The 12,313-nt window shown below is 38.9% G+C and overlaps 1 protein-coding gene across 1 annotated transcript in view; it reads left to right on the top strand.

Moving 5' to 3' along the window:
• Positions 1-427: 427 nt before the first annotated feature.
• LOC114461660 (uncharacterized) overlaps positions 428-12,313 on the top strand; it is a 37,586-nt gene continuing 25,700 nt past the window's right edge. The window contains exons 1-2 of the mRNA XM_028443906.1: positions 428-527; positions 829-1,009. Coding sequence (XP_028299707.1) covers positions 428-527; positions 829-1,009 — 281 coding nt within the window. The remainder of the gene's footprint in view (positions 528-828; positions 1,010-12,313) is intronic.

Below are 12,313 nucleotides of genomic sequence, written 5' to 3'. Positions count from 1 at the left end.
AGCTTTCATACTGAGATGAGAGCTTGCAAGTGGAAAATAATGACTTCTATTGGGAGTCGTTATCCCACAAAGCATGTGAGCTCACAGTGGTCCTGCCACTAGTTTGAGCTGATTCGAATGGTCCGTTTGGCTGCGGGAGAATAAGCCTTTCCACACTCGCGGAAATCTTGCGATTGAGTTTAAGAGGTGTAAACTCAAAAAACATTGGAAACACTAAACACTGGAAGTTGGCCCTTGTACTGAATCAGAACACATAAATGCCTTGTCTGAAATTAACCCAAATCTTGTGAGTTCTCTGAGAGGCTGCTGTTCATACAACGGAGAAGTAAAATCAGGAAAACTCACCAAAAGCTGAATTAAACAAAGGAAAACACTTAGGAATCAAATAATTCAGTAAGGAGGAAACCGAGGAATTAATAGACCCATGATGGTGACGGCCTACATGGCTTATAAGCCTTTTCCTGAAAGCGGTATCAGCAGCAACTCCCATCCTCCCGGGTCCGAATATGTATGTACTGTAGTTCCAGGTAAAGTCTGAATTTCGCCCGCTGGAGGAGAAAAGCACAATTTTTGGGCCAAAAAAAAGTGTTTCTTTTATTTAAAGAGTGGGATTATGAAAGCCCCGGTCCCCCTGAGTCCAATATGTGCATCATTCCTAGGGTGGACTCCAAAACAGGCTCACTGGGGGCCCTGGAAGTCGGGGCTTGATGCTCAGAGACTCCGATCAATGGGAGAAGGAGTGTGGAAGCATGGGAGGTCTCTTGCTTTGATATTGATTCTCCCATTGGATTTCAAAAGTGCTCGGATATGTTCATCATTCCCTGGTAGAGTCCGAATTGTGCCCGCTGGAGACCCAAAAAGATGATGTTTTCGTCTACCTCAGTCAATGGGAGAAGGTGTGGAAGCGAGCGGACTGCCCTTGCTTTGATACTGCTGCTCCCGTCGGTTTTCAAAAGTGCTCGGGTCGGGCCGAAAGTGGTATCAGCGGAAAAAGCCCTGGTCCCCCCAAGTCCGAATGTGTTTAATTTGAATAATATAAAAACGAAGAAGATCTCTGGACTAAAATTACAAACACTGTTAGGTTGGCCATATCAACAGACCGACCGAGCTTGTTGACGTTTTTATCCCTCTCGGCCTATGACCCCGCAGGTTGCGCATGCTCAGTTCCAGAGTGTGAAGAGGCTTTTTTGTGCTTGTGGAAATGAACAGGAAGTGTTGGCATTACCTGTGCTCCTAAATCTGCTTCCATAGCCGCTGCATTGCAGTCCTGTGCCAGGATACGCTGCATGGTCCACCATATCAAATGAATTTCACTCACTAAAAATAAATTAAAGTGTGTATTAATATAGCCAAAATGCACTCAGCAGAGAATGATTTGATAATATGGGGTCCCAGCTGGTGTCCAGTCCTTCCACTTTGTTGGGTTGTACATTCATTACTTCACCAGGTCTCCCACTGGTCCCTCAAAAATGGCACAATGAGTAATCCCAACTGCACCACCAAGATAAGTATTATTCACCGTATGTTTCAGGATAATCTCCTGATAATGTGTTTGCAGCAGCAGGGGCGTGCTGCACAGGTAGCGTGCGGAAGTCATTTAAAAGTCCCATTACCTGGCAAATAGACAGCGTCAGTGCTGTGGGAATTTCCAAAATATCGCACCCGAGGAAGGCAGGGGGTTACCAACAATAGCACAGTGAGGGTTCTGCTTCCAAGAGTGAGTCACGATGGGATTAAGGAGCAGAGAGAGAGAGAGAGAGAGATCAATCTTGGTCAGTTAGCAGTTTTTGGGGGGAATGAGGTGAAGATGTCGTCCCTTCTTGTAAGTCACCATAATTTATGGCCCCTACCTATAATCTCTATGATAGACACAAATCTACGTCTATATAATGCAGGTAGATTAAGAGTCGTGTGTTCATTGTCAAATCCAAAACAATTGCTTGCTTCCGTCAAAAAATATTTTCAATTTAAAAAAATCACTTCAATTAAAATAACACTTCAATCAAAGAAAAGAGTGTTTGAATGCATACAGATAATTGACAGCCAAATACCTTGGAGTAGTTCTTGTCTCTACTCTCTCGTTCAAAAGTCTTGTCAAGAAAATTTCTAAAACAATTCAATTCAATCTTCATAACTTCAGACATATTCGTTCATCAATGACATTTCGGGCAGCTAGGATGTTTCTGCATGCTATGGTGTTCTCGTACATAGAATATTTGTCTCTTACAAATGAAACCACTTTTAGACAAATACAACCATTGTATAAAAAAGCTTTACATTTGTTTTGCCAGAAAACCTGTTTTGTACCACCACTGTCACATTCTTGAGACATACAATCTTCTGAACTTTGAAAATTTTAAATCCCTTAAATTTGCTTGCACGGTTTACAAAATACTCAATGGACTTGCACCATCAACATTAAGGGAATTCATTAAACTGAAATCATCTTCTGGCAGAGCCCTTCGGTCCATGGGTAGAGGAGACTGTGAAGTGTCCTACAAATGTACCACATTTGGCCAGACTTTTCTTTCAGTCAGGGGTTGTAACATCTGAAAAAGCATCCCTGTCACTATAAGAGAATGCCCCACATTTAACACATTCAGGACTCAATTTAAAAACTGGTTAAAATCAAATCAACAATGTGCTCATTAGACCCTACAGATCTTCTGGTGCATGACTGAGCCAAGTGTCAGGATCCTCTAAACAGGTGTTGCTTTGTAAATAATTATAACTGTACATATTTATCCTCATAATGTCCTCTGTTTGAACTGTATGACCTGCCCTTGCACTAAAATCTCTATTTTCTCGATTCTATTCTCTAATCTCTATTCTGTTAAAGGGACAACAGTTGAAAATTAGCTTTGCAGCTAATACTGTCACATTTACAGAAATGTTCATTAATGTGTACTGTCCCTGTAAACTAATAAAAGAAAAAAAAAAGTATCTCATTTTATTTTTTGTCTCGTTAGAAAGGCGAAAAATCTCTTCCTGTAGATTGCTAATTTCCTTGTTGGCGCTCAGTAATAAAATGTCTATTTCTGATGGTAGCAAAGGAGCGGTGTTTCCACGGTCTGTAGATGCCGCCATCTTGTTCGCCAATTGCCGTTCACCAAGGATTCAGATGCACAAGATGGTCCCACACATGTAAGACCATCCTCTACACGTGTAAAATCTATTTTTAGGTTTAGGTTTGTTCCTATAGTCGTTAGGTTAATGCTATTATGTGGTATATGCTTGAACGAATAAGTAGGTTTTGAGTTTAGCCTTTAAGGTGGTGAGAGTAGCAGGCACTCGTACTATGACTAGGAGCTGGTTCCAAAGGCGAGGAGCCTGGTAGCTGAATGCTCTGCCTCCTGTTCTAATTCTAGACATTTTAGGAACTTCCAGAAGACCAGGAAACTGAGAGCGGAGTTTCAGGCACATAGTACCATTCTATAGCATACTCAAATAAGTATGCTACCCACATTTTTTGGGAAAATGCAGCAAATTTCCCTCAGTAGCACACAGTTCATGACACTCGAATAACCCCTTGAGCAAAGCAGCAGGAAAATGACTGCTGGCAGGAGATTTAAAGATGACTTAAAAATACGTGAATCAATCTGAAAAATACTGAAGGTATGTTTTTTCAGGAGGGAATGACACTAACATGATATAAAGCTTGAAAAAGTGATTTTTAAATGACCCCCCCTCCTTTAAGATATACAGAGCTTTGTATGCTAACAGGAGGATTTTATGCTCTATTCTAGATTTTACAGGAAACCAATGAAAGGAAGCCAATAATGGAGAAATATGCTCTCTCCTGCTTGTACCTGTTAGTATTCTGGATGCTGCATTCTGGATTAACTGGAGACTTTTTAGTGAGTGAAGTAAGTGAAGTCTATTTAACATTGCTATTACTGGCAGTAAATCAAGATGTCATATTTTCTTTAGCTGTTTCAGTTTCACCACCACAATCAAAATCAATGGTTGTGTGTGTGTGTGTGTGTGTGTGTGTGTGTGTGTGTGTGTGTGTGTGTGTGTGTGTGTGTGTGTGTGTGTGTGTGTGTGTGTGTGTGTGTGTGTGTGTGTGTGTGTGTGTCATCCCTGTGATAACCAGCTCAATGATTTGTGCCATTACGTGGGCTGCTGACTTACTTATTTACTTTAACATTGATTAAAATGACCTAGAAAAGTCTTATTAATTAATAGGTAGTGTCAGAGTTTTATTCCTTTGTCCTTCAGGGCACAAAGTGGATGATAACTATAAATTATTTACCGTTGAACAGCAAATAACATACAGTAGCTACATCCCCTTTAGCCACTTCTGTCATAGTTTCTTCCCATTCTCTGAGGATTGAAGCTATATTTTTTAGTCCTGCATAAGGTATAAAAAGTGATGATCCGGTATTTTGTTCCAAGACAGTTACCTAAAGTCACTGCAGAGTTTTGAAAGAAATCACAAAGGCAACTTAGGAACAAGGTGGAAACTAAAAAATTTCAAGGCCTCTTATGTGCTATAACAGGGATTCTCAACTGGTGGTTCGGGACCAAAAGTGGGTCCAGCTGGTCAACAGTAAATAAATACTTAATGTCTCTTGTGTTGGACTTGTCTTGTATTTTTAAAGAAACATTTTCTTTTGACAGGCATGCTGTGAAATGCATGTTGCACAAGAAAATATATAGATTTATGTTTTAAAAAATATGTGTGTTTTCAACAGCTATTTTTGAAAAACTGAATTTGGTTAGTTGAATTCTTAAAAAAAAAGTGGGTTGCGATTTATTGACAGGGGTGAGACCAGTTGAGAACCCCTGTGCTAGAGCCCGATATGTATCAAAGACATGAAATGTTACAATGTTTTTTTTTATAAAACCCACAATGTCAATAATGACCGGTTGTAACATCAACGTCAGATGATGTTAAAGCCTGATATGTAACAAGACCCAAAAAAAATTTAATAAAACCTGAAATGTGAGAACTGGTCAATAATGTAACCAAAGTGCTGAATTCAAAATGTAATGAAAAAAAATGATGAATAATGTAACAAGGTGCTGTGCCCAAAATGTAAACACTTATTTGCCTTTTATTTATATATATATATATAATTTTTTTAAATAAATGTATATATAAATATATATATGAGGGTAAGATTAAAAAAAAAGTTACCAACCGTGTTGTATTTGCATTTAATATTAGCGTAAACATTTTTTTTAAAACAATAATAATATGTTTTTGGTTTTTTTTCACTTTGTCTGCACATGTTGCAGATCAACGTTATAAGAAGTGCAATAAAAAAGTTTTAAAAAAAAAGGCTAAACATTTTTACGTTTTGTGCTCGGCATCTTGTTACAATCTTGACCAGTTATTGAATTTTGGGTTTATATATATATATATTTATAACAGTTCGGACATTGTTACATTTTATGTTGTTGTTACATATCGGGCTCTAACAAGATGTTTCCAAAACAATCATCTTTTTGTGAAAAGCGCAAGAATTAAAATAGTAGAGAACAACTTTAAAAAAACAAAACCTCGAAATACATGTAAAGGACTTTGATGTTAGGATATAAAAATATGATTTGATTACAGAAGTAATAAAATGACACAAAAGCAATGATGGGGATGCATTCAGCTCGTGTCGTCCTTCACCGTTGACCTTGATGATTGATGCAGCTGTTCTCCGAGCATAAATCTGCCTCTGGAATCAAGTCCAGAGGAATGTCTGTAATCACTTTGGAGTTTTTTCTGCACCAACAATAGATGGATTTCAATGTGTACTAACATGAGACGCGTGACTGACATGTGCGCGTGCATACTCAGTGAAGAAACCACGTTGTTTCGATGTGTGACGCTTGAAAAATAAAAAAATGGCAATGAATGAAAAGCTGTTAAAGCCCGAAAATATTTTGAAGTACGTAGAAAGCTTGTCACCTGAGGACGCGGACGCTTATTTAAGGAAACTCACTTTAAGTACAGGTGAACGATTTCAGGACCAATGCAGCATTCCCGAAAACGAGTGGTCATCTGATGCGCACTCCTGGCCCGATGTTCAATGGCCAGACATTTATACATATCTGATAGAAAAACCCAATATATATACGAAAGAAAACCTATAAGCATTAAGTCTCTAGATGCTTATAACTACTTGTTATGAACGGGCAGGTAGGCGGGCTGCTGTTAACAAAGGTTTGCGTGTATTTCCGCGTATTCTTAACAGTTTCAAGGGATGAGTTTCCATCTCTACATTAAGTCATCTCGTCACTGTCTCACGTCTGCATATCAGTCCATTTACAGCTTTTCATGGTCACTTTTTACTGGATCCAGACTGAAGTAGCGCTCAGTCCGCTCCCCGAGCATCATCGCCTCAGCAGCGATTACGTTGACACGATCGCTTCTGAACAAACGTAACGTGGTTATTTGGCAACTTTATGCTGTTTATTTTTATCATAATCTTCTCTCTCTGCGTGTCTGTGTGTGTGTGTGTGTGTGTGTGTACAATCAGCAACGCAACACGATGACATTGTGTTGCTTTTAGAAGAAAAGAAAAGTGTTTCAATCGTGTGCCGATGCTAGTGCAATGCAGTTCTCTGGTTGTCTTGCACCGAGTCTGCGCGTGCATGCACCTAATTTAATATGCATACGTCACATGAAATGGGTCTATTGTTCAAAAAAAGCTGCCGGAGTGATGGCGTAACACACAAAAAAATGTTTGTCAAAGATGACCCGTTCACTGACGTTCAACTTTTTGAATTCCTTTTCAAAAGTTTTTCTATTATGCACACAGTGGCTAAGTTTGGAGTCACGGCTCTCCTGGGAATGAAGAGATTTTGCATTATGTGTTGATTGAGTTGCTTGCAGCGTGACTGCAGGGTCGTGTGTGCCTGTGTGTGTGTATTAAAACTAAAAACTGAAGCTGCCACAACACAATCAAAAATAGCTCCTCAGATGAATTTAAATCGGAAAAAATGCGCCAAAAAAAAGGAGCAAAATCCTCCATATTTGGTGTCTTATCAAATGTGATATGGGATCATTTGTAACTTTTTCACTGAGGATTTTTAACCCTATGTCTGGGGATGTTTTGTAGACTGTGTCGTGAGTCATCATGAGGGAGTGGAACAGAATGTTGAAATGACAAAATGCTAAATGTCACGTCTGTAATGAGAAGCCGTCTGAAGCTGTCAAAAAGACCAAACGCTCTGCTATGATTACAATTATTGCCGCTGTCTCAGCCGCAGAACGCAGACGCAGCAAGAAAAAGGTCAAATTTTGTAAAAAAATTAGAAATATGTTTCTTTACCCACTGACGTCTTTGTTATGTTTAATGTAAGATTTAGTGTTCTGTGTTTTAACAAACTTTATCACCTCTAATGAAGTCTAATGAAGTTTGTTGGAACACCCAAACCATTCTGGTCAAACCACAACCTCGTTTGTTGCCCTTTGGATCTGACAAAAGCAAAGGTTTAAGGCTGGGGTGCCCAACCTTTTTTAGCTCGCGAGATATTAAAATACAATGATAATATTCAAGCAGGAACACTTCAAAACTGAGTTAGATCGAAATGTATTTTAAAAATGTAAATGCTGTCAGCGTAGATTTTTTTTTTAGTGCTGTGCTTTCAAATGACCTGGACATCAGTGAATTTCTTTCTTTCCTCACCTCACAGAGATGACGAGATTTATTAAAGTCACTGCAAAGCAAATTCTGACATTTTCTTCTAAACACATTAAATAGGTCATAAACATATTCCTTAAAACATGTGAAAAGCTATTCAACCATTTAGAATTTAATTTTGGTGCTAGGCTTCACAAACTGTTTGAAATTTCTGTGTTCAGGATATAATAGGCGGGTCAGAAATCATAGTTGCGTTATGTAGCGGAGCCATCATTAGCATAAACCCCACCCTGCTGCTGAAGCACACCAAACTTCCACGGCCACCAGCGGGCGCAATTTGGCCCCTAGCCAAAAACAAACCACATATTCGGACTCGGGGGAATAAAATATGTTACATTTGCACCACGATTGGGTGTTTTGCCTCTAGCGGGGCGCAGTTCTGACTCTAACCGGGAGAGATGCACATATTCGGAACTGAGCGGAGCATACCTTTCCGCTGACGCCTTGCTTGGCCCGATCCGAGCACTTTTGAAAAACCAATGGGAGAAGCACTATCTCTCCCATTGACACAGTACACCGAGGTGGCGCCAGTTCCAGCGCCCCCAGCATTTCAGCGCAGAGAGAAGTGCTTGTTTTTCCATCATTTTGAGACCTCATTTTATACACTTAGTATTTTTTTTCATCTTTCAAATTTGGCTCAGTGGTCAATGACACATGTTTTTGTGGTGTGACAAACTCAGAACACAAATTTATCTCTGCTTTACATGGACTTCAACATAATCAATAACCCTGATACCTGTAAAGCTACAAACTCGATCGAGGTTCTCTGCATCCTTCACAACAATTCCTTCAAATAACAATACAATCAATAAACAATAAATGAGATAGCACTAAAAGGTAGAGTAAAATATACAGAGTAAAAAGGTAGCATTTCCATTTCATCCTGGCAGAACCAAAACTCTGTAAAAGTGCGATGGTCTGCAGTTTGATTGTCTCAGATCATCTCACAGTTCAAATCCACAGAAGCTCCAAACACAGCTGCTCACTTCATAAAGTTCCAGATTAAAGAATTGAATCTTTGCACTGAATCAGAACACACAAATGCCCTGTCTGCGTTAACTCAAAACTCTCTGAGAGGCTGTTGTTCATACAAAGGAGAAGTAAAGTCAGGTAAACGGAGGAATTGTAAAACCCGTGATCTGATTATGACCGCGCCCGTGACACAGACTTCATTTTGAATGAAGCAAAGTTTATCTGTTTTTAGCCAGACGTGAATGTACAATCACACTAACCGGTACTAAAGAATAAGTGCCTTATGAAGAAAAATGAAGCCTTACCAAAGCAAAACCAAAATTCCACAGGTTTGACTTTAAATTCTTAAATTTACAGTGTGAGGCTTTATTTTTACCTGTGAGGCAGGTTTGAAAATGTTGGGACTTGTGGAAAATAAGAGCCCCAATGAGGGTTACCAAATTAACAGTGCAGTAGTGAAAAAAACAGTAAGTTGGAGAAAATGTAAAACTTTTAAATATTGGATAATCTGCTGCATTTTACAGTTTCACATTAGCATCAAATTATTTTTTTTACCAAAATTCCAATTTATTCTCGGAGGAGGCTTGCTCTTTATCTTAAAAGGGACGTCCTCTGAGGGGCTAATGCTTATGATGTTAAGGCTTTTTTTAAACTATATTTAACACTGCTAAATCCTAACTAAACTTTTTGCAGTTTCTCTTTTGAGTTTTTTGGCCACTTTCATGACTTTTCCTGACCCTCATTGCTGTGACTTCAGTCAGTCTTTCCATCCTGCATTTCTTTATTTGCGTAGCAGCGTCTCTATCTTTCTCTGGCTCTCTGACTCTCTTCGAGGGAAAAATTCCAACAGCAGACATATTTTAATCAAAGCCAGGGAAGCGGCTTTGATTCAGCAGACATCACTGGGTCTGTAATGATGTTCTCAGCGGAGCGCCCCCTCAGGAGAGATTGCAGGCCCATGTTTGTTGCTGTTACTGAGATTCATCAATTTCATCGCAGAATAGAGTGGACTCCTGCTGGTAGCGTTCAGGCATTCAAATGATCTTCAAGGTAATTAGTTGTGAACTTGTGAAGAAGTCGTATTAACAATTCAAGCATGAAAACACCCAAATGTGTGTTTCTGTTTCATTATTTTTTGACAAAAAAACTAAATGACCGTATAGTCACCAGAGCACAAACACATGAACTGCTACTGGTACTGGTGTTTAAAAGCAGAATAGAAATGTAAACACTTTTACCAAGTTTGATTGGGTTTCCTAGTATATAAATACACACACACACAGGAACGTACGCACACACACACACAGGCACGTACGCACACACACACACAGGCACGCACGCACACACACTTGCTCCCTGACAAAAGAAGAAAAAACACCTCATTATGATCAAAGACTTGTTTGGCTTAATTACTATGTCGCTGCAGCCACATCCTGTTCACACGCACACACACACACACACACACACACACACACACACACACACACACACAGAAAACTAATAAGATTGTAGCTATTTTTAAATGGGGATCGCTGTTTCAAAGAGGGCTTCTTTATGCATTAGTTTAAATTAATATAACATTCACTCACTGTTGCACTAACTGCATGAATGTAATCCTGTCTGGGCTCTAGTTTGACCTAGACAGTCACACATTGAAGGAGGCACTATATGATTTTTACACAGTAAACACTGCATGTGGTGCACACTGGGTAACTGTCGGCGCATGGGCCACATGGGTTGTTTGGCCCCCAAAGTAAATGCGCAAAATTACTTGAAAAACACTGAAAATTACAGAAAGATAGACAAAAATAACAGATCAATATACAAAAACTAAAAACACATGACGAACAAAATTACTCCAAAAAAACTTTTAAAGCAACAAGAAATATGCACATAATGAAAGAAAAATACACTAAATGATACCAAAAATACACCAAATTACATCAAAAACATACAATGAAAATACAAACACAAAAAATTAGAAAATAAATAAACTAAATGACACCAAGAACACACGAATGACAATAAAAACACACAAAATGAGAGAACAACACACAAAACCACAATAAAAACACATGTAATGAGATAAAAACACACTAAATGATACCAAAAGCACATACACAAACAACAAAAATACACAAAGGGCCTACTAAGGTACTACTAAGCTAGATAAGTATATCCTGTATATCTCTGTGTGACGGATTTTGCCCCGTAAAGTTAGCCAGCGTTGTACAGGACACACCAAATAAGAGAGGAAATCAGCTTCGTAGTAAAGACCCAATATGACACTAAAAATCACTCAAAATGACAACAAAAATTACAATAATTATGTTCACAATAGTTAGATTTGAATTTTCATAAAAATCACATTTTTGGGGCCCTGCTTTGATCACAGTTACTCATTTCTGCACTATATTATGACTGAGCTGATTACGGTGAAGGGACTTTCAGGAATGTAACCTTTAAGATCCCAGTCATTTATTTGTTAATTAAAATCCCAAGGCCACTAATGTCTAAAAAAGTGAATGTATAATATTTGTAATAGTGAAGGGAAAACGAGCCGTCACATGTTGGACTCTATAGAGAGTGGAGTAGTTTTTTTTTGTCAAACTTTGCAGCTTTTTGTAGCTTTTAAAGCAAAATTACACGCTGATACACAAGAGTCTTAGTGAAATTCATCTGACGTTCGGTATTTTTCTGACTGTCATTCACTTGTAGCAGATTTCATGTCCTTTTACACTGTGTGTGTGTGTGTGCGCGCGTGCGTGTGTGTGTAAAAACCATGTCTTGTTTCATATGAAATGAGGTTCTGATGAATTCCCAGGAGAGGAAAGTGCGTCAGATCAAGTCAATTCATCGCTCATCCCAGAAGATTTTTGCTTGACAACTATGTGGGTTTTCAAAGCCATATTCAAAAAAATAGAAAAATAAAAAAAAATAATGAAAATCCTCTGACTTATGTGACTCTGACGGCTGCTTCAAAGACGGTCCTTGAACTCAGAAATGGCAACGTGGAATTTCTTTGTAGTTGCACCAAAACTCTCTACACAGTTTTGGGAGTGTTGTGTGTTTGTTTGTGTGTAGCGCAACATGGTAGACCTGCCACTTTAAAGATTGAGAGTCAGATGTGAGCACAAAGGGCTGGCATCACCCAGCCCCACTGGGAGGTACCCACACAGTTCATGCAGCAGTCACAATAGCAGCAGATCGTCACCATGCTGTATATCATGCATCAGCCTCAACACCTTCAACTGCCATCAGCCTGAGATCAATCCAACCTTTATTCCTCTGCAAACTCAAATCTTCCCTTTTATGGGAATGGTGATGCCTCAGCGCTCCTTAGTGTATACATATTCCTGAGAAGTTCAGGATAGAGTGTGTAGATTCATACACAATTTACATTTGTAGGGTTTGTATGCCCTATGTTCCCACATTTCCAAGATATTTTTCAATATTAAGCCCTATGTTCCCACATTTCTAAGATATTTTTCAAAAGTAGCCCCTATGTTCCCACAGCTCTATGTTCCCACATTTCTAAGATATTTTTCAAAAGTAGCCCCTATGTTCCCACAACTCTATGTTCCCACATTTCCAAGATATTTTTCAATATTAAGCCCTATGTTCCCACATTTCTAAGATATTTTTCAAAAGTAGCCCCTATGTTCCCACAGCTCTATGTTCCCACATTTCTAAGA

Source organism: Gouania willdenowi, chromosome 4 (assembly GCF_900634775.1).
Source record: "Gouania willdenowi chromosome 4, fGouWil2.1, whole genome shotgun sequence".
In the NCBI taxonomy this organism is placed as follows: Eukaryota; Metazoa; Chordata; class Actinopteri; order Blenniiformes; family Gobiesocidae; genus Gouania; species Gouania willdenowi.
The sequence above is the reverse complement of the archived record's forward strand: the minus strand, read 5'-3'. Positions and strand labels throughout refer to the sequence as shown.